This window comes from Rhopalosiphum padi, chromosome 1, assembly GCF_020882245.1.
Source record: "Rhopalosiphum padi isolate XX-2018 chromosome 1, ASM2088224v1, whole genome shotgun sequence".
Classification (NCBI taxonomy): domain Eukaryota; kingdom Metazoa; phylum Arthropoda; class Insecta; order Hemiptera; family Aphididae; genus Rhopalosiphum; species Rhopalosiphum padi.
This window is the reverse complement of record NC_083597.1, coordinates 16,065,134-16,076,893: the sequence shown is the minus strand read 5'-3', so window position 1 is coordinate 16,076,893 and position 11,760 is coordinate 16,065,134. Positions and strand designations below refer to the sequence as shown.

The 11,760-nt window shown below is 28.0% G+C and overlaps 1 protein-coding gene across 4 annotated transcripts; it reads right to left on the bottom strand.

Annotated features, from left to right (window-relative positions):
• Positions 1–5,230: 5,230 nt before the first annotated feature.
• LOC132918047 (synaptotagmin-15-like) lies at positions 5,231–9,953 on the bottom strand. 4 transcript variants are annotated; one of them, XM_060979108.1, is made up of 10 exons: positions 9,853–9,953; positions 9,632–9,675; positions 9,388–9,550; positions 9,015–9,258; positions 8,489–8,599; positions 8,131–8,417; positions 6,670–6,870; positions 6,483–6,609; positions 6,245–6,350; positions 5,232–6,105 (listed from the first exon to the last, which is right to left on the bottom strand). In XM_060979108.1, exons 3-10 carry the CDS (start codon positions 9,531–9,533, stop codon positions 5,774–5,776), a joined length of 1,554 nt encoding a protein of 517 aa, XP_060835091.1. In that variant the 5' UTR covers positions 9,534–9,550; positions 9,632–9,675; positions 9,853–9,953; the 3' UTR covers positions 5,232–5,773. The 4 variants fall into 4 exon arrangements, with proteins under 4 accessions (XP_060835092.1, XP_060835093.1, XP_060835091.1 ...); XM_060979109.1 differs by lacking the exon at positions 9,632–9,675 and having other exon boundaries at positions 5,231–6,105; XM_060979107.1 differs by lacking the exon at positions 9,853–9,953 and having other exon boundaries at positions 9,632–9,844.
• Positions 9,954–11,760: the final 1,807 nt, after the last annotated feature.

The following is an 11,760-nucleotide window of genomic DNA, read 5'->3' as shown; positions in this document are numbered from 1 at the left end:
GGACGAGTGGACGGTATGTGTCGCATAATATGTGTATCACATGGCGCATACAAATTTATTTCATAGACATTTTGTTTGAATACATTGATGTCTTGGGATATATTGCCGTATTGGCCGTATTGCATTACCACAGACACATTATAAATTATTTACCCACTTCAATTTACTAATAATATCGAAAAAAATATTGTTTGAACATCACTGGACTTGTATACATTTATTCGTGTGTGTTTATCTCCTAGGCGAAAATCGAGGAGAGAATTTATAGTGGCTCACCCTACCCTCCCCATCAAAAAAAATAAAAATAAAAATAAAAAGCGAGACAAATGGGTACCACTCTGCTGTATCCTGTATATATTAGGTACTTATCGCGTGTGTCAATATTATGCAAGGTGATGTATTAAATTTAAATTCAATGATACATCATTCAATCATTGTATTACTAAAAATGATTCTGAGCGGAAGTCAACCTATAGTATCACCAAGTATATATTTCGCATGTTTTTTGATATAATAGCTATTAAAGTAATTTATTTTTAATGTAATGCATACAATATACATCGATATTTATTATTTATTTGTATATTATATTATATCAATTGTATTGGTTAAAATTGAAACTGTAAATATAATTTTGAAAAATATGAATTTGTTATATAACTGATATTATTTCATATTTAAATTTGTCTAGTAAATAATAAATATTTAATACTATACAACTTCGCAGATTTGTTTAAGTTGTTTTAATACCCTAATTACCCTACTTATAGGACCTGTATATATGTAGTATACCTATCTATATATGCGCCGTAACCTGCAGAATTTGCAGTATAGGTATATTATAATAGTTATACTTTTATACTAAATTAAATATACATTTTCTTTTTTATTATAATTATTGTCTGTGTAGGGTGATTTACTAAGTATAGGTAACTACTCATTACTCATAACTGATCTCTTTTTTCTTCAATAATGCAATTATTCGAAATCTGACTTTTGGAATTTTTAAATACACAATATACATATATTATCTATATAATATAAACTAAAAACATTATTACAATCGAATCAACCATCAGGCTTAGAGTAGGTCATACCTAACTTCTATCTACTATGATAAGAAAATGTGGCGTAAATCAGTTTGACAACTGTGCATGTAAATGTAGCAAATTACGGTCTTAAACTGTTTTAGTGAAAGCGTATTACGCTAATATAGTTTTGCTTGTACATGTACACTTGCACCCTAATTCGCATTGATTCAATACGATGAGTTATAGTTCTAATTAATTTGAATTATTATATGCATGCGTAAGTTATAACGAAAGGATTTATCAAAATAATAAAATATCAAACTTAAAGACAAGAACACAGTGATTGACGGTTTTTTAATTTTTTATGGTATTGGAATATTTAAGCGAATGATTATAGTATAAATCAAGTTAATTCGAATTAATGGATACCCGAAAGACCGAAACAATATACCTAATATAATATTATAAGACATTATATAGTTATTCAATAATTAATAGCGTTTACCTACCTACGAGAAACCTCCAAATGCGCGCATTGGGTGCTTATATAATATAAGTACATATTACATATTTACATGACGTAGGTACTGTACGTTTGCATTGCAACAATAGCTTTATTAGGACCTATATATACATATTCCCGTATACGATTTTATAGCACTGCACCTTTGTAGATATAAATATATAATAGCCAATAGATACAAATATATATTTAAAGCTTAAAACACATAATAAGAATGTATTATTATTTACGCAGAAGATTTCATGAGGAGTATTATTCACGTAGGTATACTATAGTAGAATTATTTAGAGATTAGTGGTACTTCTGCACCTACACCGGCTGTATATAATATGATTAATAATAAGATATATCAAGTATATACATATTACCTATAGTGCCTATAATAATAGATAGGCACCTAATTACGTACTTATATTTATATGCATCATTTCATAGCGATGTACAACAGATCGGCAATCCATTTTTCTTACTTAATCGATTTATATTTTTCATCAAGTATATATAGATACTCGAAATATTGTTGTTATGCAATTATAATATTATTATAATTGTATAGCCGTGTGGCATATACTCATACTTATAATATTTTTCACTTAGAGTTTTAATAAATTACATTCTTACTAAGTCTTCATTATTTATATCACACACGTTACTCACAGGTACTCAGTGCGTCTTGACTCTTAACTTTTTCATATTTTTTGCCAATGTGAAATTAAATATCTATCCAATTTCATAATATTATAGTCATCGTAAATCATAATAAAATATTTAACATCATCGAATAACTCCATTAATACTTTTTTGTATATATTGCAGGTGTATTATCTATCTAAGCAGTAAGCATTCTAACTGCTAAGCTATATAAAGATTTATAGACTCATGGAATAGAAGTTAATAAAAGTATAATTGAATACTTGTATAGTTGTATCTACAAAAAGTGAAAAGTACGAGTTTAGCTAATTTAACTTAGTACCTATAGTGACAGGTACAAACTGCATAATAAAATGTGTCTTCACATCAAAAATATATGATTAAATGAACAATAAATTGCTTTGCTGTATAGTTGGTTTCGAGTATATCTGGTCATCGAGTAAGACATAAATATTACAATGGACGACGGACGTGTTAAGTTACTTAAATTCTAATTCAATGATAAATCATATTGTAACAATAACCAATACGAAAAACATTTCTGAACACGCAAACAGTGTAGTGTCAGCCTCGATTTATTATATTGATATATGATATTTTTTAATATTTTACTTCATTGCCTACCATAGTCTATTAGTAATGTGATAGGTTGAACTAATTGTTGGAAAAAAATATCGTTATAAAACAACATAAAAGGAACTATGTATAACATTTTCAAACTTTTTGACTGGGAAATAAAAATTTTATCAACGTAAAAGTTTTAATTTTTAACAAATGGAAGTGTTCAATATTATGATTTTATGAAATATCTTTGAATCTCAACATGAGCTCTACCAAAAAATTTGTTTTAAAATTAGGCGGTATATAGGACCCCCTACGATTTACTTTATGTATTTTTTCGAAGACTGAGCGGGTTAAACCCAGAAAAGTTGCCTTAATTTTATTGAACCGGACTTTTTTGTATAAACACGAACACGAAATTGTGTACACGCTTGTATTTTACTTAGCTATATGATATAAATTACATAACATTTGTCATTGGCGTGTAGCCATATTGCTCGATACAATTTTATTATGAAGACGACGAGTACCGAGTTTAATGATATATCAACTAAAACATAATTGCCGGGCTGCATGAACAATCATTAAACATTTAATGAATCACTATAGTGTGTCGTGAGCTAATGGTCCCTTAAATATGATTTAGTGACTCGTGATTGATCCATTAAATTAATCAATTTTTCATGCGAACCACGGCATAAGCAGTGTAAAACAACATTCATTATCCGTCTTTATGTTGTTTACACGTTTAGCTTATTATATATGCTCTGTGTATGGTGTGGGTACACAGCAGCACCTATATGTAACGGCCGTTATCTAAACGGTAATAATATATTAATTATTATTATCAAAGTCAATTACTCAGAGTAGAGTAGGTACATTAGGCAAAAAAAAATGACAGCGTATATACATAATTGATCACGTGCGTCTTGCGTCTATAATTATATTTTAAATAATACGTGTTTGTGTCTGCGCGCGCGCGCGTTTTGGTTGCCATCCGTATTTGGAGTATACGCGAATCTGTTAAATATTTTATTACGCAATTATACTAATAATAAGTATTCGTATATTATGGCTTCTGCATAACTTTTTTTATTGTTATTATCATTCATAAAATGATATAATATATATTATTTATGCGTTTATATAGCAAATATTACAAAAATAATTTTAAGTTTTAAACCAGTTCGGATTTGTCTCCACAATATATATGTGTATTATGAGAGCGTATAACTTTTTTTTAAATCTCGCATTAAACCGTTTAAATTACGGTCGGATGGATATTGGATAACTATTATCGTTATTTGTAATAGTGTTATATAAACACGTAAACTAAAGGGTATATCCGATACCGAGTACAAATAATACAATGCATGTTATATAAACACAATATTATATATAATAACATAACATTTATACACAAACTCACAATACACACACACATATAAAATAATATATTTATATTTATGATCAATTCCCATCTCATTTAAAAGTATAAAATCATCCAGTATATAATAATTTCAAGTTTTCATGTATATTTAGTTTAAACTGGTAAATACGACGTATAAAAAATGAATATATTTTTTGGGGTAAAAATACTTATACCCTATATAAAATTTTGGATGCGTATTGGCTCAACCATATACCTATATATATAAATATTATATGGATTTACCATATAGCTAGTATATACGCTAAACCTTAATGCTGTAGCTATAGTATATACTATGTATGAGAGTAAGAATTGTTTTAATATATAATTATATATCTATCCGTATATCTTCCCCTCTAGACCTAATACATGTACTTACTTGTACATGTATATCCGTTCATAGAGCTTGAAAAGGGGAGTTTCAGAAATATTACCGCCAAGTATTATAGGTGTTCCGATGGGACTAGTGAAAATTACCACCGGGGGAATTTGCGTTTTAGGGAAATATCAAATTGGTAATAAAGATTCTTCTAAAAAATGAAATAGCAATCTGATAAGCAGTAACTACTAGCAGATATTGACAGTATTAATTTTTTTAATTGTATTCCATTTATTTTAGTTTTTAAAAAACAGAAATTCAAAATATAACCATTTCAAATATTATTATACTACTACTACAGTACCACCATTGCATTTATATATATAGTAAAAAATTAAACAACAGTTTTCTATAACTATTGCACATACTTGCCATAATAATATGTTCATATATGTAAATAATAAAGAAATCTATAATCGCTAATAGATCAATAAAAAGACAAAACATTTTAATAAGGAATATCACTTACTTTTTTTTATAAAACTATGGACCAAGCAACATTTTTAAATTAAAAACAATAAAAATATCTTACAGATTATTTGAATAATTTTGAAACTTTGCTAATAACCTTTTACTTTTTAGATACAATTATGTAACTGTTGTATTATATTTCATCATGTATAAATATTTTATTTTTAATAAATAATAACTAATGGGGACGTTTATAGTTCACAATAAACTAATTAAAGAAAATGATTAAAACTAAAATACTAAAATATACAAAAAAAAAAAATAAATGTAAAAAATAATAATAACATTAGCCAAAAAAATGTAATAACAAAAATCAAAAATACTCCAATATTTTTATTATAAATACATTTAATGTAAAGTTATAAATACTTATAGTTTTTTAAGTACAATTATTTCTGGAGGCAGGTTAATTCAATATAATTTAATAAGGTTTATAGCTACACGTTGTATTATTGATATTTTTAAATCAATAATAATGTAGTTTAAGTTTTATATATAATATCTTACAATTAGTAATTATTATAGTTTATCTCAAAAAATGAAAATAAAAAATTATACCTAGACATAATAGCATTAATTTTGGCTTATAAAAATTATTTTCTATATAGTAAACTACAAATTTCAATATAAATAAAATGTTCCATTTTAACAATAAAATATTATACTACTTAATATTATATATTTTATATCAATATTTACCTATATATATTTTTGTTCTCTATACGTTATAAATATGTTTTGAATGTATCTGAAACACCATCTTTAGTTAATAGAACCTTGCCCCAAGGAGTTAAATCATAGCCTCTCTCTGTGTACAGAAAGGGCCCAAATATTACTCTTCCTAAATTACTTTCATTCCTTTTTAAAAATCCTTTTTCTTTTAAACCAATTACTATATAGCCATTTGCGGTGGAATTTAAATCTATTCTTAAATCAACTTTAAATTCGTATGTTGCCTTAGGGTCATTTTTTGTGTTGGGCACTGATGGTGATTGATATTCCTTGATGCGTTTACCCTTGCTAAAATATGCTATTTTCACAAAAGTTTTCGATTTTTCTAAACAAATATATCATTTCATTATTTCAAAAATATATTAGTAAACGTTCTATTAAGTAAATTATAAGTTTTAAATTATACAAATATGCAATGTCCAATAGTTGATATAGCTATATTAATACATTATTATTTTACTAACCGTGTGGAAGATTTAAGTTGTTGGCTTCATGAACAACTATATGTAAAGTTTCCTGTTGTTTTTTATAACTTAAACTGATATTGATATTGCAAAGATTTATATCGGGCTGTGGAAAAAAATTATTTAAGTAAACATAACTATAAAAATAAAGTTTTCACAAATAGTAGTATCTAATTACACTATATAATAAGTATAGAGTTTAAAATATTATTATTCTATTCAACTAGTAAACTCTTACCCAAGAATGTTTATAGAGTTTAACACTTTGCGCTCCATCATTACTGGGTGTTATATTATCTAAATAAAATAAAGCATGACCAACTGCATCATATTTTCCTTGGTATTCATGATCAAACACAGATATCCTAAATAAATTATTGCACTATTAAAATATACATAAAACATTTTCATTAAAATTTATTTACCTCAAAACTTTGTTAGTAATACACTTGGTACTAATAAAAAAATCTTCATTTACAACAGGGCTCATAGCCGCAGCTATAGTTTTACTAGTTTTAGTAGTTTTTTCTTGAGGTAAAAGCGTAAGTTTTAAAACTGTCTTATACGGTCGTTTATCTTTTCCTTTTGGCGCTAATCCATCCAAATTCTCCACACGAACAAAGAGCCTTCAAAAAACAAAAAAAGTGTTTTTTAATTAAAACTCTCTTATTACATAAATATATGACTTAATAATATTAATAATCACAGTAAACATATTATATATAAATATTTATATACAAATGCAATAATATATTGAACACTATTCATATTTAAGATATATCTAAAGAGGTTCATGAAACAAAAATAATGATATTTTAACTGCTATTATAGCGGAAATTTGGGATAAATTGAGACGGCAAAGCATATATACCTATAAATAGACACGATTAGAAACTTGAGGAGAGAGAAGCGAAATTACTTTAATTCACGATAATAAGTTCCCTTCGTATTTTAATAATGCAAGGTAGGAGAGAATGGTGTGTACAATCTTTTTGTGAACGATCAATAAATCCCTTTAAACCCACAGCTCTGACAATTTTTGTTATTTCTGTTATAACTCAAAAAATATTAACCGTAGGTAATAGGTACCTACTTTAAATTTTTCACCATTACGTAGTAAATTATTATTTTCTATATGCAAGGAAATGCTTAAAATGTAAAAGGTTTAAACTAATTTTAAGTTATTTATACCACGCGTATCTATTAACTTAATTATATGGTAATAATTGTATATAATTAATAATTATTAATTCATGATACAATACTATAAAAATAATAAATAATATAATTAATGTGATGTTCTTGGAAAACTATAATTGAACTGTCCATATTACTAATTGAAAAATGAATGATGATATATATTTCTTAGGAAGTTTGAAATAAAAAGGCTGACAATGCGATATCCACTCAGAATCGTTGTTCGATGCAATAAATAAATTATTAAATTTAAATTTAATACATCCATTAAAGTGACCTGCCTTTTCAATTACAAGGTACACTTGAATCATACTTACGTACTATAAATATATAAATCATGAATAACTTCTCTAGTCTTATTTAGTACTAACTCTGTATATAAAATAGGTATATGTTAGGACTGTTAGGAGTGGCGGGCCGGAGTAGTCTTTTTTGAGGCAATAGGCAATATCCCAATATGAAAATGGCGGGTGGGTAGGTGGGTACCGGGCAATAGATTTAGTGGCTTAGTGTGATAACAAGTTTTTAATAATAATATTTATACTATTAAGTAAAAAAAAATGTAGATTAAAAGCTGTGAGTGCATGTGTGATCAAATGGTAGTTTGCCTCAAGTTTGGAAATTATTCAGCATGCTATTGCGGCGCCTTAGTCTATAATATGTATATTGTATTTTGTTAGTAATATTACTTTTTTGTATGTTGATCGTATGTGATTTTAAAATTAACGTTCCCATAAGCTTGTTCTTGGTGTGCATTAGGATCAACTGGAGGTGCATTGTCTACAGGTGTTTTCCAAGTATTCGAAACCACCTCACTAGATTTTGATCTTATTGATGTTAATCTACTAGTGACATTAATCATTGATGTTGCTACCGATCCGAAACGATGAGGACGTGCAGTTGAATTTGATGTATTGTCGTCGGCACTTTTTGACGATAATGCAAAACTATCGGAGTCTGTTGTCGACGTCATATCCTATAATTAAAAATCAATGTATTGTTTTTAGTTAATTTATTTTTAATCGATAGAGGATAATCCCTTTTTACCTGCATACTCTGAGATTTAAGCCAACCTGTAGTTTCTTTACACGATGCAGGAGAAAGATAATCCATTTTATCTTCTTTCTTGGAAAATTCTTTCTTACCAGATGTTAAACTCTTAAAAAAATAATAAGGATAAAAACGCACTAACAAGAGTTAGGACGTCAATATCTAAAAAATGTTCTATTTTCGTACAATTTATTCTTGAGTTTTTTTTTAAAACTATCTGGTTTTTTACAATTGACAGGTCTTTTTATAATTGATTTGAAAACCGTGTTATATAATGGTAAAATCGTGTGTTGAGGTTTAATTAATAATGTGTATTATTTTTAAATGTTCAGTCACTTATTATATATATTCATCTTTTATATTAATATATATACGTTTAAACTTTTAAAAAAAATATATATATATATAATAGAAGTCGACGAACAATTTGAAAAATAATTTATTGCTTGATTTTAATTAATTTTCAATAATTTACTAAATATCACTGAGTGTAATATTTTAAGTATTTTAAAACCTAACTCACCAAATCTGGTGTTGAAGTAGAACCAGCTCCCGCTGTGATAGGCTGTAACATCATCATACTGACACCAGCTAGTGTTTGAAATGAATTTGGAGTTTTTGGGTCTTTGAGTTTATTTATTGGTTTTCCCCATTTACCTCTTTTCTTCATGGTATGTGTTTTTGGCGGAGGATCGTCGTCTTCGCCATCGCTCGTAAAACCTGACACAGAAAGTCCATCCTCATCATGAGAAATATGTCGACCAAAACTGTAATGTGGTGGTAATAATTAACTTCATATGACGTAAAGTAGTGTGCACGAGTATTATACTATTATGTACACAATTTTAAATTAAATGTAATGCGGTTTTCGTTATAATAACTTGATAAGTACCAACCTCGATATCTTTTGAACAGTGTAGTGTTCGGTACTGCCGGCAACTGAGTTTCCATTTTCCAACAGCCCTAGATTGAGGCCCACTTCTTCGGAACGACGACCGAAACCAAAATAAAATAAACAACATCGGTAACAATTCTTGAACATGTCAGTATAATTTCGCTCTGGAAAAATGAATAAGCCATTGATATTCTGGTTAAAACATTGCAATATCAAACCATCTGTTTTATATCATTTTGACGCACCACTGCAAACATATTATAACTGGTACGTTCTAACCTTGATTAGTCTATAAGCCATTTAAAAAAATATCAGTTATTACTTAATAGTTAATAAACAAAACCTACTAATATTCTACTTTATAATAGTTTCATAAGAGTATAAAACATAAAAAAAAATAAAGAAAGAAAGAATTTGATTTTGTGTACTTCTACCGGCGAATATACTCAAATTTGACTGTAGTTACCTATAAACACTCTTGGAAATAATGAAACCTCAATGTAGACAGATGTTTCGGTCAACTGTGTAAACAGTTTAGTATATTATGCAGGCGAACATCGGCATATATAGGCCCCTATCGGTGTAAAACTACACAAAAGTATATATGCTAGTGTGGTGTACTATATGTTTATCGGCATAGGAAGTACCTATCTTTTTATGGTGATAATTTTATATATTTTGCCAATCTGAACCTTATATATAATATGTATATTTAATATTAATAATTAATACTTATTTATTCTTATATAAAAAAAACAAATAATTTTTAATAGGTTCAACGTGTTATAATGGATTAGATTGCATATTATTGTATTGTTAGAATATACTATGTAGGCACCTATAAAATAATTTATTTATAACCAAAATTACTAAAACAATAAATTATTCACATAATATATTATGATACATAATTAGAACAATAAATCGAGGCGTATCGCACAGGTCGCAATCGAGGTCACAATAATGAATATAATATATAATTTGAGAAAAGGCTCTAACATAGATACGCGTACCACTCTACCATTTTAAAAAAAGTCCAACATGTATAGATACCTCGTTTACACAAACTCTTCAGATTTATTAGTTCTAATTTTCTAAACTTCTGTACTTCTATTATGGATCTACTAATACAGCTAATCGGAGATTTCGATAAATGGATAAGCAGAAAGCACGAGGCGTTCACATATCAACACAGGCTGCACTATATGGACATTGATTAATATATAATCAATGCTATATTGCTATGGATCATGGATGCTTGCGTATTACCTGTGAAAATACTAAATTTTTAACTGAGTGCACTCTCACTACCTCTACTCTATAGATAACGCGGATCATAGGTATCGTTTAAGACTTGAGTATGATCGGTGTTCAGCATGTATCGTGGCTAATACAAAAATTTGATTGGAAGTCACCAATCACCAGAGAGATTTCGTGAACACGAACGTCATGCTGTTTATTATGGAATCGTAGACTTCTATAATTACTACATTAGTGACGGAGGTCATTGAAAGGGAGGAAGATGAGCGGAAAAAGAAGTGGCACTAGTGGATGGTGGATGTAATTCAATAAACCATTATGGCGGAAGCAGTTGAATCAAAAACGGAATTAAATACCTGTAATACATGAAGATTGAAGGTATATACTGTATATTATGTTGTAGCAGGCTGATGGAAAACTAGAAGTTAAAAGGGGCAGGGTACTTTAAAATTGTAGTATACGAAAAGTATATAGGTATTCATATTATAAACGATGTACAGGTGACCACAAATTAATGAGAAAGCGTTCTGGGATCTTAAAATCAATTTCCTATTTTATTAGTAGGGAAATTGATTGAAAGACCTGATATTTTAGTTCATAACATTATTGACGATACAAGACAAAATCAATAATGTGATTTTTATATATAATTGGCTATATATATTATAAATTATAATGATATTATAGCTGTTGGACCCTTATTAGTGAATAAAACAATGAAGTTTATTCATCGGTACAATACTAAAATTTCTACAATTACTCAGAATGTGACCACAATTAATCACTGTCGAATTTTGAAACGACAGTCGTTTCTCCAACACACTCGTTCGAGCCACCCACTCAAAACGTCGGTGCACACAGTATGTGTATATAATATATATATTTTATGTTTAATTTATATTATATATCGTGTAACGGTATGTTAGTAAGTGTACGGTGTACCTGTAAAAGACTGCACGTGTGACCGGTTTTTCACGGATTCTTGAAAGTTATCTGTTTATTTAAACTTAAGTGACGTTCTACACTATTTATACCTTTATAATTTATAACGGTTTTCTATTATTTTGTTATTATTATTTTACGTTTTAAATACCAATAACATATTATTCGTGTG

Bases quoted from the DNA above. Each gene is read 5' to 3' on its own strand.
- LOC132918047 (XM_060979109.1), bottom strand. From the start codon at position 9,533: ATGTTCAAGAATTGTTACCGATGTTGTTTATTTTATTTTGGTTTCGGT. The intron at 6,351-6,482 runs GTAAGAGTTTAC...TTTTTTCCACAG, and splicing joins AACTCTATAAACATTCTTGG to CCCGATATAAATCTTTGCAA. The intron at 6,106-6,244 runs GTTAGTAAAATA...ATATTTGTTTAG, and splicing joins CAACTTAAATCTTCCACACG to AAAAATCGAAAACTTTTGTG.